Source organism: Lagopus leucura, unplaced genomic scaffold, assembly GCF_019238085.1.
Source record: "Lagopus leucura isolate 7727_CA_CO unplaced genomic scaffold, USGS_WTPT01 Super-Scaffold_100001, whole genome shotgun sequence".
Lineage (NCBI taxonomy): Eukaryota > Metazoa > Chordata > Aves > Galliformes > Phasianidae > Lagopus > Lagopus leucura.
The window spans coordinates 60,288,811-60,301,726 of NW_024962262.1; the positions used below are offsets into that span (position 1 = coordinate 60,288,811).

The 12,916-nt window shown below is 34.7% G+C and overlaps 1 protein-coding gene across 3 annotated transcripts in view; it reads right to left on the bottom strand.

Moving 5' to 3' along the window:
- Positions 1-12,916, bottom strand: part of RPS6KA3 (ribosomal protein S6 kinase A3) — a 70,031-nt gene that overhangs the window by 11,736 nt on the left and 45,379 nt on the right. For 2 of the 3 annotated variants that reach the window (XM_042866979.1, XM_042866978.1), the window contains 7 exons: positions 11,481-11,551; positions 7,646-7,734; positions 7,333-7,397; positions 7,122-7,224; positions 6,234-6,358; positions 4,293-4,418; positions 2,499-2,588 (listed from right to left, as the gene is read on the bottom strand). In XM_042866979.1, coding sequence (XP_042722913.1) covers positions 2,499-2,588; positions 4,293-4,418; positions 6,234-6,358; positions 7,122-7,224; positions 7,333-7,397; positions 7,646-7,734; positions 11,481-11,551 — 669 coding nt within the window. The remainder of the gene's footprint in view (positions 1-2,498; positions 2,589-4,292; positions 4,419-6,233; positions 6,359-7,121; positions 7,225-7,332; positions 7,398-7,645; positions 7,735-11,480; positions 11,552-12,916) is intronic. The other variant, XM_042866980.1, reaches the window with a different exon arrangement.

Consider the following 12,916-nt stretch of genomic DNA (forward strand, 5'->3'; position numbering starts at 1 on the left):
CTTATGTTAAGATCATAAACATGATGTCAGTTTTCAAAATTAACTCTTAAGACACCCTAAAGATGAGTCAGTATGTCTCACCTACCAAGCAAACTGGAAAAAAAACCCATAGTAAAAACAACATGATATAGGCATCTGAATAAAAGTACTATATCATGGAGAGAGAACAGTTTCATAAAGTGAAATACAGGTTTCACAAACATATTTGGAATTTTTTTTTTCTTTTTCTATTTTTAATGTCAGAAACAAGCACTTGGACAGGAAGACTGGATAAGCTATTTTCAGGTTTCCAAAAAAGCTTCTGAAGAATCTTTTCTGCCAGTGCTTTAAATAACTCAAAACATGTCAAAAGTTCTGTTACATAATAGGAACTAAAAAGCAAAACAGGGTAAAATACATATAGTGGGCTGTCACAGGAAGTTCCTAGGTAATGGACCGCAGGAAGCTCTGTGCTTCCTCAGTTCTGATATTGTTTCCTAGCCATCCACTAGTGGCACTGTCAAAGGCAGGGTATCAGGTAAGAAGGACATTCACAGAGCAAAGCAAAGCTTATTCTTTTGTTTATATGCTGTGCACCTGAAAAAGACCACTAATAACAAACAGAAGGAAAGCCCTAAAAAAAGCCTACATCACAAAAAAAAAAAAAACAACGAAATTGGTGTTCTGAGCATCCATTGTTTTAATGAAAATGTTTTCACAACTAAATTTCATGAAGGCCAAACAAAGTGAGAATGTCCACCTTCATTTAAATTCAAGTATTTTTGCATTTATTCTTGGAAGATAAGAAAAGAAAAACATTTATAGTAGAATAATCCTTTCCAAGACACGCACTTAAATGCTGAAGTATCTTATTTCAGAATTTCAAAATAGAAACATTTAAATTTTGGTGTGGAACTGACTGAAAAATTGAGTCAAACCAAAATTAAGTTTTATTTGTGTAATAACGTACTATGTTCTCAATGAGTTTGAGGTCTCATGGCCAAAGACTTCTTATGCTTTCCCTGTGAAAGCATACCACTGCAGTTTGGGACATAAAAACAATTTACACCATACATGTAAGATTAAGAGAACATTAAATTTTTGCAGCAGTGGACATTATACGAATTCCTAATGGGTATGAATCCTATGCTTTTTCCTTTGCACTAGACATACTTCCACAGACTTTGCTTAAGGAGTTGCCCTGAAATAGAAATAATAAAAAAATACAGCCAGTTATCTCTTCCTCTGAATCTACACTCTGTGGTGTAAGGCTTTTTCTGTAGTCACTTCTTGCACTTTGAATATTGTAGCTGGTTTGAATGAAAGATTGCGTCTACTGTAAGACAACTGACCACGATGAAGAATTAATCACAGAGTAGAAGGATTTGGTGTGACAGGCAACTTTTCAAGGCTGCCTGAGATTCTCTCTTCTCAATAAAAAAAAAAATAATTCATCAGATAAGCACTCGGAGTAATCCTTGTATTTGTCTTCCTGTCAATAACAACCTCATAAATGAATATGTGAGCATAGCACATAGCACCAAAAGCAGTAGGAATGCTGATGCAGGTTCCACGTTAACTCACAAAACAGAGCAAACAGAATGTGGGGCTGTAACTGCAATATCCAACCTGCAATAAGGTAAGCTCCATGGTGGAATAGCTTGTGTATGACTTCTTTTGCTCTTCCAAGAAAGGACCAAAACACACAGTATTAAAAAAGTGAAGAAAAACTATTGTAGATAAGCTTTAGGCTGAATTCTCCAGTATCCATCTCCATAATATTTATAAGCTACTGTTTTAAAGACTTCAAAATACCTGTGAATCAGTTGAGCTTAGCTTTCTGGAAATGGTTAGGTCTGTTCTGACCAGAATACTTTCTTGCAGACTAAAGATTTCATTAAATATATACTTTTTAAATTTGTCATTCTTTAATGCATAATTAAAGAGAAATCCAATTTTCTTTTTCTCTTAGATCATCAGAATCTAGTGCTCACGATGAAAAATCTCTCTCCCTCAATTTCTGTTATGTCTTGCAGTTGAAGCGTTTCCACAGTCACAAATACAATACAGGAAAAAATAGCTTGATACACACCTCTAGTCAAAGACTACGCAAAGACACCTGGTAAACAAAAGTGGTAACCATATAGGTATTAGGAGACTTTGCCCTATACTAGATACTTATTACTGTCCATGAAAACAAATTAGAGTATTATGCTGTCTCAAACATCAAGTCCTCTGTATTAGGATTTTTCAAGGACAAACTATTTGGCAGCTTAAGATTATACTCTACAAAAATACAAGCTTTCTTTAAAAGATGACAGCAAGCAATTTCAGTACAAATTGAATTCAGTCGAGTAAAGTTGTGCTGTAACAATTTGATTCTGAAATCAAATTAAATCTTAAACTTGAGTTACTGAAAAATCAATCACACGCCTAAAACATGTAGTTTGCCATCTCTCACGTTAAAAAGCTGCATGTTATTATAATGCACTGAAGGATGACTTCAAAACATCGCTTACATCTTTCAGGGTAATAATATTTGGGTGCTGCCCATAGCGCAACAGGATTTCAATCTCTTCTGTTGGATCTCTTTTACTCTTGTCAATGATCTGTAAGAACAAAAAGATACACAAGCAAAAATTCTTTTGTGAATATTATATCGCGCAACACTTTGGTGTGCTTACTCACAGAAACACATAAGCAATATTTATCACTGTTGGCAAAGGGTATGGAACATAAAAACCAGAGTTAAACTGCAACAGCAAGACACAGCAAGGAATGCTGATCCCTCAGACAGTGATAAACTACACAAGGCAGTTTGGTGGAAAAGACTTCAGTCACCCATCATTTAATAAAACAGAAAGTTCCTAACTTAACATGAGATGCCAGTTTATGGTGCTAAGGAACTGATTTTCCAAAAGCTGATCTCAAACGAGTAGTGCAGCAAAAGAAAGGAGAGTTGAGAAGAAAAAAAAAATTCCAAAGTTAATTCAGACAAGCATTCTACTATGAAAGTTCTTAATGAATTTCTGAAGAATTGCTATCAGGCTCTGAAGTTTTCCATACGCAAACAAAACATTATTTGGCTCTATTTATTAAGTATTCTTCTTCATATACTCATAGAAGTCCTTCTCCCATTTTCTCCTTCTGGACTGTGGAATTTCCTCTCATGTCTTCTTTATCTCACCCCTCCTTCCTTCTTGGCATCCTAAAGCTCTTCTGCTACCAGCATCACCCTAGCACACTGGATGCTGGTTTTTTTTCTTTTTTTTTTTTTTTTTTAACTCCATGATTCTTTGAGGGATAAAGCCACAACAGAGGCAGCAGAAAAGCAAAGCAATCTACACAATAACTATTACAGCTTAGAAAATTAATGCCAGTGCTTTTCCTCCAGTTTCAAGAACTTACTCTAAATTGCAAGAACAGAAGTAATACCTGTTCTTGGCTAGAACCAGGATAATTACCAGTATGTAACTACCAAATTGAGTTTGGAGACTTGCCAGCAGGGAAATTAAGCACAAGAATATAGTAAAACATTCTGAATTCATCTCTGCATTTTATATGCAAGTAGTGAATTGTTCAACAATTCAAGAAAATAATTACTTCATAGCATGGGATTAGCATTACTTTAAAAGTCTGCTAATCTACACCTCTGTTTAGTAACTATCCCGTTTGACAGTGTAATGTAGAAAGACAATAAAAACAGACTTATTGCCCTTGTGTAAATTGTGTTGATTTCAGCTATTAAGAAGCTGATGTCTTCAAAGAACTACTACAGAGCCTGACAGAATTATATTAAAATAACATTAGAAATCTTGTTAAAAATTAGCAAGCAAAGAAGGAGTTGAATTTCACTCAGGAAGATACACAGCTATTATGAATTCGTATCTAACAATTTATGAATCTACTTTAGAAGCAAAAAAAACCTCCATATGATTATGTTTAAATAAAAGCAATCTACTATAGCTTTTTAAATGATGGAAAGAAATGTAAGCTTTTCTGCAGTACATTTTCTACTAAAAGTTATCATGTTACTCCCATCAATTTCATTGTAATTACACAGTCTCAAGGACTGAAGATTGCTTTTCATCACCCAAATTAGCATACAGATAACAAAACTAGCGTAGGTCTATATAACAATTTGCCACTAATTATTGTTTGCTTGACGAGTATAACTCATATTTACATCTAAAATCTGCACCTGCTAAGAAAATTATTTTAATATTATATGTTCTCTACAGTAAACAAGTCTACAACACCCTACATTTATGATGCTAAATCCCGAAAAGTTTGTTTTATAACGAAGTAGTTACCTTTACAGCATATTCCATGTTTGAAGCCTTGTGAACACATCTCTTGCAGATAGAGTAAGATCCAACTCCAATATCTTCTTTTACTTCATATCCATCAGTAAACTGAATGCTGTTCCTGTGCAACTGCTACCAAAATAACATTATCAATTGATCAATTTTCTAAACGAAAAACTGATATCTACATTAAGTTTCTGAATTCTTAGTGACTTGCTTCAAATCTTAAACTGATGGCTATACCAGATGAAAGCGTTTTCAACAGACACTACCTTCTGTTTGATGTTAGTATCTATAATTTATCTCATACATCGTAAATGATGTACTTGCCAAATTGAAAATGCAATTTTCTGTTTATGGATCTATTTATTTATGGATAAAATCTCTTAGACAAAAGAAGATTAGAGGACAACAGTTAGCAATAAAAAACATAATTGTTTCCATCACTTAAATAGATGAAGCTTTTGTCTACATGTGAAATGTCAGCTAGAAATTTCAGGTGTTATTCAATATTATATTAATTGGAAATTTCATGCAACAACAATCAAAAATCCTTTCACAGAAATTAAAAGCATAAAGGAGAAGTGTTCCAATTTTGTAAGGGAAGGAAATGGCTTTCTGGTATAAGGAGTTTGTGCAAAGGATGCAAAGCATTTGCAGGAAACCATCTGGGTATCCTGCTGCAGAGAAAAGAGGAAATATGAGTGAGGAAGTGGTTGAGGGGCACAGAGCACCAGAGAGAGACTTTTACAAGAGAAGGAAATCATATACAAAGAAAAAGAACGTCATCCACAAAAGTATGTGGGAAAGAAGGAGCACATAGAAGATTTTGGTAACTGTTAGCAAGACTTCTGGACCAGCAGTCATTATGACATGCATACCAAATCAAACAGCCTTTTAGAATAAAAGGGGATCCCCTTAAATTCAACATTTCATTATAAGTGAAACAGGTAACGTGCACAAACGAGCATATTACAACTACTCCAGAGTAAAAAGACTGAAGAAATAATAGCCACTCAGCTACATTAAAAATATAAGAAAATCTGATCACATTGCATGCCATTTTGTTCCTACCAATCAATAAGAAGTTTTCACCACAGCTTAGGCCACCAGTAAGTTTTCCTTAGTAACTTATGTCCTGCTGACTGCAAACTGCCCAGTGCATGCTTTTAGAACGATCTCAGACTTACAAGGAGGCAAAGCACGCCTCTTCCTCAGTCAAGCATGGAGCCCCCTTTCTTGCTTCACACAGGACTGCACCTAGCTAAAGCTTTGCTGTCCAAAAATAAACAGGACTGGAACTAGGAGAACGTATAAAAATAGCAGCCACTTTAGGCTATTAAAATTAACTATCTCACAATTACTAATGTGGGAGACGCTACTGGAGCAATCCTAAAACCAGCAGGAAGCCAAAGCTCGTGTGTACTGCAACACTGACTTACAAGATAAACAAACAGCCACAAAATGTCACAGCTTACCACATTTAATTTAAACTGGTTCGAGAGAGGCTGAATATATTCCTAAAATACAGAGCAGTCCACAACATCTAGGCAGAATTTTCAATTGTATTCCAGTGCTTCCTACCTGAACTATAGGAATCAATATTTTGGGCTGTAGAACAAAATGATGGAGCTGCCTATATTCTTTTTCACCACATAATCACGGCTTGATATCAAAGACTAACTACAGTTTGAAGGATAGAATGTTTTCATTTATGGATTGAAGCTTGCTCACACTCACATATGCTCAGAAATGAAAAAGGTCCTGCACTTTCAGAGATCTTGCTTGAATAAAGTAATCTGATCCTTACTTTTATTGGATAAAGCTGATAACGATATTGCCATGGTACCTCATTTTACGATGGAGGAAACATCCCCTCTCCATCAAGAGAGGATAACACTACATAATTGACTTATTTTTTTTCCCCTCTGATGCTCATGTACTCACCTGGACAATTGAATGCACTCCAACTGTCTGCATTGATTGACTTTCATCATCTGATGCAATAGCTACAAAACTAAATCCGCGAAAAAGTTGATGTGCATTAGCACTCGGTGGAATACCAGGCGAATCTGAAAAACACATTATCTACTTACAAAGCATAATTTTTAAAATGAAGAGATGCAGTTAGGCTATACTGAAGAGCAAAATACAACTTCATATAATAAAGTACGTAACCTACAATTTGTATAAAGTTTTATTCAGTACTAAACTACAAGTGCTCAATTATTTCCACATCTTAATTATAGCCATAATTGATAGATAATCAAATACTGCAAAGATCGAAATACTGACAGATAATATTTTAAAATAAAAAAACAGTACTGTGCAGAAAATATTTCTATACAGCAGCATATTTATACTTATGGAGAAAGAGTACACAAATTTGGTAACTCTCTGAATTTCTATCATATTCTGAATGGGTCTTTGTCAAACTATGCAGAATCAGACTGCTCTGAAACAGCAAGTTTAATACACAAAGTCTGAAATTACTGTTTCCATACAAACACAGTATGTAAGGACACCATCACAATTAAATGATACCACAGGGTATTGCATTCAAGAGATGAACGTGAATAATCTTTAAATTAACAGTGATTACTTGGGATTTAGATAGAAAAATTGAATTTATCTGTATGTTTTCTTGGTGAGGATTACTTCAATTTTTACGTAGGACAACTCAATAGCACTCAAAACTGTAAAAACGTTCATGAAGTATGAAATATCTTTCAGTAATTGTTTAGCCCAGCAAAACCTGCAAGAACAAGACACAGCCAACAGGAACAGTATTTCTAATTTTTAAATACATAAATTGTTGCATTCTTCTCTTTTTACCTTTTGGAGTTTTTGCTGTGAATTCAGGATCAAAATAAAATGTATCTTCAGGTCTGCCAGTTGCAGGTTTAAAAGGAGGATGAATTTCTCTTCTGTACAATTTCTGAAGAGAAAGGTAGGTCGGAGTGAATTGAAAAGTTGCATGACACCAACAAATACTTCTTAATTAAGAAGTTTAATTACTATTTTTTTTTTCAAATTAGATACTCACATTCCAATCTATTTTGGAAAAGAATGGATGTCTCTTAATTTCTTCCACTCCATCTGGACCTGCTCCTTTTTTAAAGGAATAATTATTTTCTTGGTCAAAAGGATTACTAGAAAATTATTTCTCATTACTACTGTATTTTTTTTTAGAAATACAAAAGATGATGTTTGGCTGATCATCAGAAAAGCAAACAGGCAAGCTATGTTTTTGCTTCGAAGCTTATTTTAAGCAAGAAGCTGCATACGTATTTAGTCAGTATAATTATTATGTTATCAATTTTATGATCCAATTTAAAACATTCCATTAAACACTTTACCTAATCTGTTGGCTGGGTTCCTTTTGAAGAGCATCCGCAGAAGACTCTGCGCTTCGGGACTCAAGAACTGGGGCATTCCAAGTTTGGCCCTATAAAACAAAAATATTTAATAACATACAAACATATTAAGCTAAGAATTAATTTTGCACTTCCCCTGCCCTTTACAAATCAGCAAATCTGTATTCACACAAAATGGCTTCATTGAGAAATTGTCTTCAGACATCAGAAACATAGCAAAACTGCTGTCAGTCATGTAAATGTGTAATTCCAGCTTGTTCTGTTTTGAGAAGTACAATATTTTAAGTATTGACTTAGTAACTTCAGTAGAGGATGCAAAAATGTTAAAAAAAAAAAAAGATGTAAAAAAAAAAAAGCAGAAAATAATTACAGGATAACAACTTACAAACTGTTGTAATTTGTTTGGATCCATCTTTAAACAAAGTTTTAAACAAATGACATCAAGCAAGATCCATTCTTCTAGCAAGATAAAATACATTCTAGAAGGTGTAAGAAAGGAACCACATACGACATATGTTAAGAACTCTTCAGTAATATACTACATGCAGACCAGGACCAGCAGTATAATGGTAAAAGCCATCTGCTGTTACCCTGATTATTATGCCTCTTTAGCAGGTGAATTCTTATGCATTTTATATGCAATTATTTCTTTGCATTCTCACTTGGTATCAAGTCTGTTCACTGAGCTATACTGTAACATGCAATCAAAGAACACTGATGCCAAAGCTTAACAGTATCATTTTAAGTAAAGCAGTGTTACTGAAGAACAGAGAACAGATAAATACGACAAAAACCTGCAGCGTTACATGGGTGAAAATCTTTGCCCTACTGCTGCAATGCAAAACAACTCCAGCTCTAGGAAGATAGCCTGAAAGATCAGCTGCTTAGAGAAAAACAAATATATCTAAAGCTTGGTTAAAAACATAACCACAATTCATCTTTCCAAAGTGACTTGATGAACAAAGCTAGAACATTTAGAAGAGCAGCTGGATGACCAGCATGTACTGCACTCCACAACAAAGCGAGTAAGGGGACATTAACACAAAGCACAAAGACTATCAATGCATTCTTTCTGTCATGAAGGAGCACCTTCCACAAAAACTCTCAGTGGCCACTGGACACAGTATATAGAACAAACTGACTGTGACCTGAGATTTCCTATAAAAACTTCTATTTCCTGTTTCTTATAAACTACATGAGTGACAGCAATTTTTTTCCCTGACTTTCCTGATGGATGAAGACAAAATTTTATATGAAGGCATACCATGTCAGTAAAGGAGAAAATTAAAAAAAAAAGTTAACTTTACTGCTACAAACTATGGTTTCTTCAAATTGCAGTGTTTCTCAGTTACAGGTAAAACATACAAAAATAAAAACATATCTCAGCAAGTACTAAGGAGCCCAGTAAAACATGTCAGACAAATGCATTATTTTTGCAGATTTCTCAAGAACAAAGTAAGAAAAGTGCTGCATCTTAGTGATACACTATGAAAAGATGAATTCGGATGCACACTTGTTTACTTTAAACAGTTAAGAAAACAGTAAGGAGAAATACAGTGTATTCACTATTATATAAAAAACAAAAAGAAAACACACTGCCATTCAGTAGCATTTACGGGGCCAGACAAAAAATGTGAACTTAGAAACCTTCAAATATAATTTGTTTTTTTAGTTGTTCATATTATCAACAGCAAAACAGACTTGTATGTATATACGTATGTTTGAGTGCTGCTCTAAAAGTAATGCCTCATGTTTTATTATGTAAGCACATGACATTGGAGTGGATGCTGGCGGTACAGCAGTAGAGACTGAACCTTCCAGCCAGCATCACATTACTTGTTGCATGACATGATGGCAGCAGAATGGCAGTCTGACAAACAGTGCCTGACATGAAAGTATCTATGAAGCAAAATCGTGGAACTGAATTCCAGCGTGCAGAAAGAAACTGCACCCACTGACATTCAGCAATGTTTCCTGAATGTTTGTGGAGATCAACCAGTGGATGTGAGCACAGTGAGGCACTGGGTGGTGTGTTGCAGCAGTGGCGACAGTGGATCACCTCTGGTGGCACAGATTTTTTTTTATGAACGAGGCATGCAGGCTCTTGTTCATTACTAGAAAAGTGTGTAGCTGATGTTGTCGACTATGCTGAAAATGAGCGTTCTGTAGCTGAGAATTTGCTTTAGTGTTTCTTTTTAGTATTACTGCACTCTTTGTTTTTGTTGTAGTTTCCATGGAAATAAACAGGAGGCGTTACTTTTGGAGTGACCTATAAAACATACGTACATTCTGTATATGTACAGAATTTGTGTACTGCACGTTAGAAGATAGCTAAAAATTCTTTATTTCACATCACATTTTTTGTACAGCTTTCTGAAACAAGTAGCAGTTATAAAGACTAGAAGCTGAGGGAAATTGGAAAGGGAATTAGAGATACATGCTCAGAAGAAATCTGAAAGTAACTATGAATGTCAGTTAACTTGCAAGGAGGATATTCTACATGCCAGCTGAACACAACATTTTTGAAGCACTAGTGGAAAGACTGTCAAGTAATAGTGGAATCACATGCAGACAGGTAGATAAAGTAGAGAAATACACGATTTGAGACATGGATAAAAAAACATGGCTCTTAACATAAGTATGAGTGCAGCCGAACAATCTCAGAGTACATTCTTGTTAACAGAAGGTGGGCAGAACTAGTTTATACTTGCTGTGAATAGATAGAGACTTTTAGTTAAAAACACTTAATAATCATGACATGGAGATGTAAATCAGCATGGTGTTGAGACAGAGGTAGAAATTAGCACCACTGCATATACCCACAAATATGGAAAGAAAAGCAGGGGCAAAGAACAATTATGTACATGCACTACAAACACAAAAGCCAGGATGAGTATGCTTTCTAGGAGTCTTCACATGCAAATTTCTTAGGAAAATATGGAAGAATTTTTAAAAGCAGGCTGTTGGTGCAGAAATAGTGCTGGTTTCAACATTTAGCGGTAACGGGACAAAGGACATTAATTAACTATGAAAGAAGAAACAAATGAGAAAATTGAAACAGTTCTATGAGCTTCCAGGAAAAAACAAATGGCGTTAGTAAAAAAAAAAAATAAATGTTTTTGACACAGAAGTGAAATTATGACATGATAAAACAGAATAGTTTGCACAGAGTTGGATTACAGTCTTGAACGTGGGAATATCGCGTTATAGGTGCATTAGATCAAAAAAGATGTAGGGCAACAGTAAAGAAAAAAAACAGGCCTTAATAGCAAAACCAAGTACGTTAAACTGCATGAAGGAAAGCAACTTCCACAATATAGCTAATGCAAAACCTACACTGCAAATTGCAAAGAGGAAAACTGGAGCTTGGATAAGTCATAGGAGAATATGGGAAGTTTCAGGAAAGCAAGCTGTTGGCAGCAGTGAATATAAGGTAGTAGGGTAAGGAGCTGGTAAGAAAGAGAAGGAAAAGGAGAGAAAATAGTTTCTCAAAAGAAAAAAGCAACAAAACAACAAGGAAAAAATGTACAGGATATCAAAAAGGATAAGAAGGTTAAAATATTATAGAAATAAGATGGGAAAGATAATATGGTTGAAGAAGTTGTTATTATAGATTAAAGAACTGCTATGAAATTCTTTGTACCTGGTAAGGGGGAGGAATAGAAAGGCAAATTAGATAGATGGCAAAGGGAATTAATAGGGAGTGAGGATTTACCAGTACCTTTGGAAATGAGGGAAGAGTAGAAATTAGATATTGCAGCCCGGAGGGCATCCCTGTAGAATACCTGATGAGATATATAAATAAGAGTGTACTCACTTGAGAATCATAGTCATGGTTTCTTTTCTGTCTTTCCCTTGGAAAGGTAGAGTACCAGTGAGCATTTCAAACTGTATAGAGTAAAACTTTCATCAATTACATTACCTGGACAAGAATCTAATTTTTGACAAAACTACTCAGCATCTTAACCTTCCAAAATTCATGCATATTAACAATTAAGTCTGTGCAAAACAACTTCTCATTGTACAGTTTAAATTACTATGAATATTGAGCAGCCTCTGCTATTTTAACGCTGCAAAATATCTTCCTAGATTGATACCTTGCTCGACATGCTTTCACCTGAACAATTTAGCCTATATTGTTTTGTGTACCACTTCTGCCTTAAAAGAAAACTTGAGCTATACAACTATATTTTAGTTTCCAGGAGGGCAAGAGTGGGGAAAAAGGTTCCCCTTTCAAAAGTTAGTGACAACCTGTTTTCACACAGAGATATTTTAAAAATATTAAAGTGCTTAAAATCAGCAAATACACAGTCCTTATTGGAAGAGGGAAAAAGGTTAGTTGATTGACAAAGACATGCATGATGAAAAAGTGGTTACTGTATGCATACAGTGGAAATAAAGTCTGAAGGAACACGTAGGAGCTACACAGTACATGCATGCACATTCTACAGTGCCTGGCAGAAGGCAATAGACACTGTTAAAATACTGATCTGTTCTGAAAGCGACCAAGTAAAAATAGATAAAAATAAAGGAACTTCTACTGGGCTGCAGAACTTCTGCAGGATACCAGATCTGAGGTACTGAAAGCCATCTGGCAGCAGACAGAGCAGCCAGCTCTGTGGCAGGAATCTTGATTTTTGGTTTAAGAACTGCAAAACAATTTAGCTTAATGAAATTTCGTGACATACACTTGAAGCCATCAAAATTGAAGTAACTGTAAAATAATTATCTGACAAGCTTCTGCAAGCTTAAGCCATCCTAAATACAAGATGTCCTCTAAACTTTCCGTTATGAGCCAAAAATTCAATCTTTAAGTATTAAAAATTTACAGTGATAATTTCAGTGAATAATGTACAACTGTAGTTTCCTTAAATCTGAAATGTGTTTTATTAAAATTTAAAATTTCCTACTATCCTAAAAAAAAATATTCTCAGTAAGAGCTCCTAGATGCTCTGTACTCTATTGCTTTTTACATATATACTTAAACACAAAAATCTTAAAATTAAAACACAGTCAACACAAAAAAGCACTACTTTCAACTGTTTTTACATAACTGCCATGAAGCAGAACTATCAAAATCCTTTTTTTTTTTTTTTTTTTTTACACTTTAGAATTATCTGCTTCATAAACTACACTTAATTTTTTATTTTTTTTTTTTAAGAGCAAATTTGTGCTGTTGTATGTTCTACTTAATTTTATACTTACTTGGTCTAGATTGGCCTGGATTAATAATAAAGAGTTTCGTCAGCAAGC